The sequence below is a fragment of the Montipora capricornis genome, chromosome 2 (genome assembly GCF_036669925.1).
Source record: "Montipora capricornis isolate CH-2021 chromosome 2, ASM3666992v2, whole genome shotgun sequence".
NCBI classification, from domain to species: Eukaryota; Metazoa; Cnidaria; class Anthozoa; order Scleractinia; family Acroporidae; genus Montipora; species Montipora capricornis.
Window position 1 is genome coordinate 67889671 of NC_090884.1, and position 10000 is coordinate 67899670.

At 38.6% G+C, this 10000-nt stretch overlaps 2 protein-coding genes across 4 annotated transcripts in view; one reads left to right on the forward strand and one right to left on the reverse strand.

Moving 5' to 3' along the window:
- LOC138032332 (serine/threonine-protein phosphatase 2A catalytic subunit beta isoform) overlaps positions 1-692 on the reverse strand; it is a 17459-nt gene extending 16767 nt beyond the window's left edge. The window contains exons 1-2 of one of the 2 annotated variants that reach the window (XM_068879990.1): positions 611-692; positions 418-538 (exon numbers count right to left, since the gene is read on the reverse strand). In XM_068879990.1, coding sequence (XP_068736091.1) covers positions 418-538; positions 611-651 — 162 coding nt within the window. In that variant the 5' untranslated portion in view covers positions 652-692. The remainder of the gene's footprint in view (positions 1-417; positions 539-610) is intronic. The other variant, XM_068879995.1, reaches the window with a different exon arrangement.
- Positions 693-727: 35 nt separating this feature from the next.
- The window catches only part of LOC138032344 (annexin A7-like), an 11607-nt gene continuing 2334 nt past the window's right edge, over positions 728-10000 (forward strand). The window contains exons 1-6 of one of the 2 annotated variants that reach the window (XM_068880007.1): positions 728-867; positions 3393-3456; positions 4723-4918; positions 5221-5559; positions 6230-6324; positions 8347-8388. In XM_068880007.1, coding sequence (XP_068736108.1) covers positions 3412-3456; positions 4723-4918; positions 5221-5559; positions 6230-6324; positions 8347-8388 — 717 coding nt within the window. In that variant the 5' untranslated portion in view covers positions 728-867; positions 3393-3411. Of the gene's footprint in view, positions 868-2164; positions 2244-3392; positions 3457-4722; positions 4919-5220; positions 5560-6229; positions 6325-8346; positions 8389-10000 lie in introns of those variants that run through there. The other variant, XM_068880014.1, reaches the window with a different exon arrangement.

The window sequence follows — 10000 nt, forward strand, 5'->3', positions numbered from 1 at the left end:
AGGATGACCAATATAAGTTTTAAAAGCTTACGTAACTTACACGTAAACGTTAAAGATGCAATCATCAACGATGTGTTATTGTTGGACAGTACAGCATGTAAACGAACTCCCCCATTATTGCACATTGATTAAGACTAGACGTAAGATTATTAAAAGACAAACAAGGCTGGATGTAGAGTATTCGGCACAAGAAAGGAGTCCGTTTTGCGTTTTTCAATGAAATGAAGTTGGGTTATAATATCAGGTTAGTTTCGATTATTAACGCGTGAGTCTGCTCCGAGTTTCTGCGGTGCCGTTTTGTTCCATATCGTTAGACGTACATGTAAATATTTTTCGTCCAAAATCATAACAAAATCTCTTTCGAAATCGCGCACAGCCTTTAGTAACTACCAAAAATTACGCCGTAAATTTGTTTACCTTGTCGCATAGTGTTTTTACTTGTGCCTCGCTTAGCTGTTTGCACTCCATTAACTGATCGATCCATGACTCAAGATCTTTTGCTGTTGCTTTATCGTCCACCATAGTTGTCATTGACGTTCTAGTGAGTAAAAAAAAATTAAACGAGTGGACTTAATAATTTAAGGTGGCAAGAACATGAACTGAGTCATACAATTGTTGATGAATAATCTCCACCTCTGCCTCGATGAACATGCAAAAAGTAATGGCGGTCAAAATTGACACTGGCGAAGGCACATGTACGTAAACTGCCAAATTTGGACATCCACACCAAATATGGTATGCCCTCCTCCCCCGGTGATACTTGTCCTCCTCGATCCCTTTCACGGGCTTCGTTCCAAAACACTTCAAAGAACTTCCTTGTCATCGAAAGCCAACTTCAACTTGATTTGATTGCGCCTTGATTGTAAGGTGAGTGACCATGTGTATGTACAGCTGTATTTCTTAAATGTAACACCAACAATCATGAAGTGATCTTCGCGGCCCTTCAGTATGCATGTTAAACGCAAAACCAAGTTACTGTCGTGCACAATGCAAGAAAAGGGGCTTGCCCACTTTCTCTTAAAATCAATATTCGAATAACTTAAGTTGGAATCAGGACAACAAAAAAATGCTCTCATACTTAGTGAATGCACACCGAGCATCGGTGGCTCAGTTGGTTGAGCATCGTTCTGTCATGCGGGAGGTCGTGAGTTCGACTCCGGCCGGACCAACACTCAGGGTCTTAAAATAACTGAGGAGAATGTGCTGCCTTTGTAATTACATCTGCAAATGTTCGTTAAGAGTAGGGGACGTAGTCCCCGGTGTTGTGGTCTGACCTTATCTGAACGGGGACATCTTTCACTTCCTAAAATAAAATTGTAAACTGTGTAATAAGCAGTCTGGCTGAAGTCCCCCGAAAAACGTTGTAAAGCCCCGAGGGGAGAGACTAATAGCTTCACTCAAGGCTACGTCCTTTTCTCAAAATATCAACTTATATAAATTGCATTTAGGTTTCTTAGCATATTGTGCTAGGATAAGCCATATTTATGATACATACACACTGACATGACGTGAGGGGTCCGAGAATGAATGTGAAATTTGATAAACCGGTATGATCAAGATTTCGACGTGATTGCAAGTTAGGGTTCCCTGGACAAACAGGTTCATTTTTGTGCCTATTTGATTAATTTGGGACCATTAATATTCGAGTTCAAGAGCAAGATCCCCCTAAAATTCAAGTAATGAATTGGGATCTGTGTTTTTTGTTTCAAGGTAAGTTGTGCCACAGGACATTGGCATGACAGTGAAATTTAGAACAGCTTTAAAGTGCATTTCACAAAACTTTTGACAGGCGATTTGCAAAGTTCGTTGTAAATTTCATAAGTTCGCTTCAAACTTGGGAATTTCAATGCGTAACTGTCAATCAAATGGCAAACTTTGAAACGAACTTGGGAATTTCAAGCCGAACTTCGTGGGAATGTGGCGAAGTAATTTCACCATTGCTCTCGGTTGTTGTTTTGAAATGAGTGCCTTCACTGTGCAAGGCAATTCCAAGTTTTGTTCGGCAGAAAATTATTGAAAGCTGGTTAGAATGTTAGAATGGAAAGGACCATCTCAAATAGGACAAGAAATGAGACTTCCCAAAAAACCATTGCCAAAATTGTTGATATTTTCGTTCGCAGGGGGAATATCGAAGACAACAAAATGAAGAAATGTCACTCGGTCAGCGCATGCTGAATGATGTGAATAATTATATGGAGTGTTGTAAAACTACATGTACCACCCCAGCAATCCAAAACAAACTGGTATAGAATAACGTTCCAATTTTTTTGCCCGAAAATGTCCCGTCGCCTGCATGCAGCCACAGCGTAACGCAAGATTTTGGTTCATATTCTTTTAAGAAATTCAGCGTTATTCCACAGGAATCACTGACTCTTGAAAATGAAAATAAACTTTACCAGTATTTAGCAGCTAGCGTGGACAACGCATTTTTGTGATGAGTGTTCAGTGCTCATTCCCACGAAGTTCAGCGTGAAATTCCCAAGTTTGTTTTGAAGTTCGCCATTTGATTGACAGTTACGTAATGAAATTCTCAAGTCCAAAGCGAACTTATGAAATTCACAACAAATTTCGCAAATCGCCTGTCAAAAGTTTTGTGAAATGCACTGTAACCATCTTTTTTGATAGCCATAAAAGTATGTCAATCATGGCATCTGGCATCTTATAATACATTAATATTAGTCCTACTGATGTTAGAAGCTTTTAACAGTGCATTATTAAGAAAGCTGTCAGTCTTCAAAAAAAAATAGGCAAGGTGCAAATAACCTGCAACACACACAGCTCTTTAATTATTGTACTTCTACTCTAGTTTGTGATTGTTTGTCCCTTAAATTTTTGGTTTATACATAGGTCACATTTATGCTTAGAAGTAAAAGGCAAATAATATGAGATGTATGCAATATTGTATTGGGTTTTGATAGTTTATTTTTTGAATGAGTTTGTTACTAAGATGTTTTTGGAAGGCAGATTCTATATTAATTACATGTATGTTGATTTTGTCCACCAAGATCAATATGGAAAACCCCAAACTGACACATGAATCTTAAACACCTTTCACTGCCATCTTGTCAGAAAACGTCCCCGAGAATAGTGAATTCTTTCATTGTTTGACGCACTCAAAAATTGAAAGAAAACAACATAGTATTATAGGTGGTATTGAAATCTTGTATCATTTAAATCTGAAAGAGTTAGGGTCTGGCAATATTGGCATGGGTATATGAAAGATGCAATTTATTTTAACCCTTTCAGCCCCTTGGGGTTCCCCATTGACGAGTAAAATCGTCTGGCGTTAGACAGAGTAAAATCTATAAGTGGCACTATTGGGAGTTAAAGGGTTAATAGTTGCTGTCCAAATAATAATGCAGGTGTTTCTTGAATTTTGCTTACTTCCCCAGCTTCATTGACAAACTTACAATGTCATATCCTCCTTATGGTGGTCCAGGATATCCTCCTTCTGGGGTATGAAAATTGCTACTGTTGTGGTTTGATTGATTACCGTAAACGTCCATGTATAAGCCGCACTTTTTTTCACAAAATTGAAGCCATAAATCAAGGGTGCGGCTTATCCATGGATACATCTGTGTTTGGAGTTTTAACAAACCTAATTAATATTCATACAACTTCTTACGATCTCAGTAAAGAAGCATAAAGGAAACTGAGAGCATGTTGCTGTTGTTCATTGACTTTTTAATCAATGGTGGCTCCTAAAGGAGCCGTTTGTGTCTTCGAGTGTTTATCGGCGAATCTTGCTCTTCAAGAGTTCTTTCAAGCGATTAATTTTCGCTTTACTCGAACAAGTAAACACCAACCTACAAGGAATCTCCATTCCTCCGCACAGCTGTTTGCAGTGACGTCTTCGGCCAGTCACTTCCACACATATCTTTCCGCCACGTGCGATAAAATACCACAAAATTCACAAGTACTCACGAGGTAAATGGCCGACTGTTTCGTTGTCCTTGACCACCTTCTCGGCAAATTTTTCGACTGCATTATCAAGCTCCCATTCTGCATGAATTTTTTCGCCTATTGCGGGTACATCTTTATATAGACGTGGTCATGATACCCAGGCCTGGTCCAGACTCCTCCCTACATTTAAAGCTTGGCTACTAAGCACTCGTTTTGTTTCAATATCGAAGGAATTTCAACTTTATGGTGAAACCTTGATTGTTTGTCCTTGTTGGTTTATAGCAATAGAACGTTACTGGAACTTCAAACTTTATTGTATTACATTTTTTTTCAAAATCTGCGCTTCTAAATTCGGGGTGCGGCTTATCTACGGATGCGGCTTATACATGGACGTTTACGGTTACCGTAACTCTTCAGTTCTTAAAAACACTTCATTTTGATGTGCCTACATGTATGAAGTAAAAAATATCTTTTGCTTATTTTAAAGACCTTTTAAAAGGATGAAGAATGGTGTTTTCTATTTTGGGGTCAAGTTTTTGTTCAAAAAGGGATTGTCATAAACTGTACACATGACTGTAATAAAATTAATCACAAAATAAGGATAATATCTCCGAAAACATTGGATGGGTGTAATTCAAACTTGGCATCATTAGTGTACATCAGTTTTTGAACAAATGCTTGAATACCTCTGGAATGATAGGAGATGTTCCAAAATAGAAAACACCATTCTTCATCATTTTGAAAGAAAGTAAGGTATTTTTTACTTCATGGGCACCTATAATACATTGTATTTTTTTCCCTTTTTTTCCTTTCTTTCAGCCGGGTTATCCCCCAGGCCCAGGTTCAGGATATCCACCTGCTGCTGGCGGGTACCCTCCTGTTCCATCAGGATATCCCCCTCTAACAGGTTATCCTCCTGGGACTGATTACCCTGGTGGTTATCCTTCTACACAAGGCTACCCTCCACCTGGTGGCTACCCTCCTCCCCAAGGGGGAGGTTACCCACCAGCTCCAGGTAAGTAGCACTGCATGTCACAAAGAAGGAGATTTTAAGGCCATGTATTTATTTGGTAAAATGTGTCTTTTTCTTTAACTGTGTACCTTGAAGGGCCTATTACTGTTTGTTTCTCCCCCAACTGATGTTTTGTGTATACAGTGTAGGTTTAATTAAAATTCAAGTGATGAGATATGACATCATCTCAAGGTACTTCTGATCCTTAGAAAGACCTTAAGACCTCCCCAAAAAGGATATGTGTAAATTTCTTTGTTTCGTCAACATCTTCAACAGAACTTTGTGTTATTGCCCTACTTAATTAGGTGTAATGCCAGGTGTTGTTCCAGGAGGACCACAACTTGGATATGGAGCTCCACCTCCAACAGGTGGCTATGGTGCTCCACCCCCAACAGGAGGTTATGGTGCTCCGTCCCCAGCTGGAGGCTATGGCGCTCCACCTTCAGCACCTGGTTATGGAGCCCCACCCCCTCCTTCAAGTGGATATGGTGCCCCAGCCTCTGGGGTTGGATATGGAGCACATCCCTCAAGTGGGTATGGTCCCCCATCACAAAGCAGTGGTTATCAACCTGGATATGGTGCACAGCAGCCTCCACAGCAGAGTTATGGACAGCAACCACCACAGCAGAACTATGCTGCTCAAGGTAATGCAGTTTGGTTGGAATAATTTTGGAGAAGAACTATCAGAGGGGCAGGAGCAGTTTAGTGCATGTGTTGTCCTGAGATCAATTGAAATTAACTCTTAGTTCAAGTTTTGTCTCTACTCCCACAGGGAGGGGTGGTGCACATCATCCATTTGATCACAGTATGGAACATAACAGATTGATGTTGTTTTAGTATTATTAGTTTGGCCATAAGAGATGCCAAAACTTATCTAGGTTTTGTTTTCTTTATTAATTTGCTAACTAGGGTAGTTTTTTCCCTTTTTGAATGGATTACTCTTGCTTGCTAGGTTTTGTTTTCTTGTAGCTATACCATTCGATGGCATCAAAATTCTTGTTCTTCAAAAGGCCAGTCAGAGTGACACTGTTGTGTCCAAAATTCCAGTCAAATTGAAGCAGAGTTGACTTAAAAGAGAACTTTGTTTTCATTGCTTTAAAATTAGACAAAACTTGGCAACCATTATCCCTAAAAATATCATCTGGATGTCTGATTTGAATTTGACCTCCTAACATCCCAAATTAAATTCTCAGTTAGGACTTGTGTTTCTTTCTCCATTTATTTGATGTGGTGCTCTGAGTATTGTTTGGTCAAATCTATACATCATTCTTTACCTTGATCTTGTTCTTGAATAAGGTTTCTTTTATAACACAGCTCCTGCAAATCTAAGTGCTCAACCACCTGTCAGTGGACCTCCAGCATCTTCTCCTCAGCAAAAGCCAGCAAGGCCTCAACCACCTTCTAATGCTGTAAGGAATTTAACAAATCGAAAGTGGTTCGGCATTGCCTGTACTCTTATCGACAACAATATTTGTCATCACAGTGGTCAAAATTTGTTGTGGATTCACGCGGCGCAGCCGAGTGAGTCCACAATATCCAACGCCAAAGAAAATTTTATTTCAGAGCATCACCAAGATCATGACACAAAGAAAGATCCGATTGGTTTATTTCCCAAAATTAGCATTCCTGATTGGCTATTACAGTGCATGACACATTGACGCGAGCATGAGGCGAGCAGAGTTGTCTAGACTCTTATCAGCAATGGCAACTTAGCCAATCAGATTGCGAGATTACAAGCAATATTATTTTATCATTCTTAAGAAGTATTATAATAATACTTTCAAGTTTTTCACCTGCTGTGTCTAAATTTTGGCAAAGGTAATACCTATACAGTTTCACGAGCATTGAATATGTACCTGTTAAGGCAATAATTTACAAGTCAGTGCAGAAGTGAGCAATATCATCACTGAATACTGCGCTATTTCTGGAAAACCATTTTGATGGTATTTTATAACCCATTGACCCCTCAGCCACCCTAGGATGCCCCAGTTGACAAGTATGATTGACTGGCGTTAGGATAAAATCTGTTTGGTCTCACTCCCAGGAGTCAATGGGTTAATTAACCCTTTCTTGTCTGTGGGGGGCCCCCATTGACAAGGAAAATCATCTGGCGTTAAACAGAGTAAAATCAGCGTCAGTCTTGGGCAGGAAAGGGTTAAAAAAGTGACCAATCTTTAATTGTTTAAAGGGGTTGTGTCACATAATTTTTGGCAAACTTTGTGGCACATAAGATGATCATAAAAATCTTTAGAAAAAAAGAAAGGTAACCGAACCAAAGAGGGGCACGACTGCTTAAAAAAAGGACAAGAATTTTCAAAATAACTTACCTTTTCGCAATCTTGAAAGACAACTGTAGGGGCTTTGTAACAGCCTGGGCCCAGTTGTTTGCATGCCGATTGATTTAATCCACGATTAGCGAAAAACTTTTGTTTCATGTTTTTAACTTTAATTTGTGGTGAAAGTTTCTTTTGCTCATTTGTTTTTCAAGATTGACTTCTTCTAATGTAAAGTCTTGCTGAATATCAGCGTTGAACAGCATTTTAGGAGTTGACAAATAAACTCCTTGGGTAATTCTTAATCTGGGATTAGTATTAATCAACTTTTGAACAACCCCTCCCTGGATTTTAGTCATTTTAACTAAACCTGTGACATGTATTTGGTAGATATTATAGGATTTCTGTTAGTTGACTGCAAATGTAGCAGCTTTTTACCCTACTCCCCTTGGATGTCTACTTACCCCACCTCCCTAGAAATGAAATTGGATTAATGATTCAAAGTTCGAGTGAGGCCTAACACTACTGTGAAGTTTTTGTACCCAATTATTCCATCAGGGATCAACCCTAGTATTGGAATTGGGCCCACACAAGGACAGAGAAAAACTCTGACCAGGGTGGGATTTGAACCCACGACCTTCGGATTAGATCACCGCGGCTCTACAGACTGAGCTACAAGGCCAGAACGGGAGCTGGCCGTAGGTATGTGAGATGTTATTCACAAGGACAAATTCGGCTCAGAGCCGACAAGGACAAATTCGGCTCGAGCCGAATTTGTCCTTGTGAATAACATCTCACATACCCAAAGCCAGCTCCCGTTCTGGCCTTGTAGCTCAGTCGGTAGAGCAGCGGTGATCTAATCCGAAGGTCGTGGGTTCAAATCCCACCCTGGTCAGAGTTTTTCTCTGTCCTTGTGTGGGCCCAATTCCAATACTAGGGTTGATCCCTGATGGAATAATTGGGTACAAAAACTTCACAGTAGTGTTAGGCCTCACTCAAACTTTGAATCATTACTCCAAATGCTACTGAAGGACAACTGCTAGCGATTACCTGAAATTGGATTGTTGTAATCTCAGGAGACCATCATAAATTTTATTGTTCAGCTTCTAACCCTGTTTTCAGCATACTTGACACCTTTGTTGGTTTATGTCTTAACAGAATGTGCCCACTTCTCAGATGGCTGCAATGTCTTTGAAAACAGTGGGTATTTTAGCCTAGTAATGAAATAGTGAAATGTAAAAAATTATGTAAAGTAACTTATTGAATAACGTTGTTTTTGCTTCTGTCTAGGTGGGGAAAAATTTGTATAATATGTGTGACTTTTGGGAAGTAACATTAAATGGGCCTTATTCGTGCAGCAGCTATATTTGTTTTTTTTCTTATTTGTGAGTTTTTATTTTTGGTCTATTTCAAGAGGTTACAGCAAAGCGATTATTATAGATTACAAAAATAAGAAGGGAAAAAAAAAGGAAACAACAAATTACATAAATAATCAAAGGTAAAATGTGCGCAGTGACCAAAGGAGCTTAAGCTTTCGAGTTGGTCACTGCCACGTGTAACTAACTGGCGTACAAAGACATATACATAAAATTACAAGCGATGCGTAACGGAGAAAGGAAAATTCAAAATGCATATTTTCTTACATACAATTTCATATAGCAAAAAAAAAAAAAAAAATAGAAACGATTATTGACAGTGACGGCAGACATCAAATATTATTCATTTGGTACTTAAAAGGTACAGTTTGTATTGCTTATAGCCTATTATAAGGGAGTGTTTTTTAATTTAGAGGGAATGTTTTCCCAGACTTTAGATCCAGCAAAAGCAAAAGTGGCAGCTCCATAACTATTTCTTATCCTTGGCCGATAAAAGTTATGGTTCGATACAAATCTAGTGTTGTAACTATGAAGCTCGGTGGCTGGGGTAAGAGTTCCTTTGAATATCGTTAAGGGACGTTTGATGTGTTATAATATTAATTATTTTATATATGAAAAGGGCTACTTTGAATTTGTAAATGTTTTCAATTAAATGAAAGAATTTCTAAAAGACTGAGGTATGGCACGGCATTGTCCCTGCTATTAGCAAAGAACATGCTGCGAACACATTTATTCAGTAATAGTTTTATATCAAGTTTATACTTCCACTAAATCTTGAAGATGAGATTAACATATAGTTAGTCTTAACAAGGTTTATGGATAGCTTGTTTATGATGCAGTACTCAAAAACTAATTTCAATTCCTCATTCAAGACTGTTTCAAGATGATGTAGCTTATCACTTGTGTAAAACATATTTGTGTCATCAGCAAAGATTCCAAATGATAGTTTCTTGGAACAATTTGGCAAGTCATTAATATATAGTAAAAATAAGAGTGGACCAAGCGTTGACCCTTGCGGTATACCACAAACAATCGTTTCATGGTTGGATTTAGTATTGTCAATCTTAACAAACTGGGTACGATTGTATAGGTAGTTTTTAAACCAGTCATGAGGAGTTCCGCGTACTCCATAGTGGTAAAGTTTAGACAGCAAAATGTCATGATTCGCAGTATCAAATGCCTTTGAAAAGTCTAGAAAGAGACCACAGGTAACTAATTTTTTATCCAAAGCTTTTCTAAGTGTATCAGTGATTTCTAAAATAGCTTGTTCAGTTGAGTACCCTTTCCTAAATCCAAACTGATACTGAAACAAAATGCTATGTTTTTCTAAAAAGTCATATAGTTGATTATAAATTAATCTTTCTAAAACTTTACTGAAGGGTGATAAAGTTGAAATAGGCCTGTAGTTACCTGGGTCAGTGACATCACCATTTTTG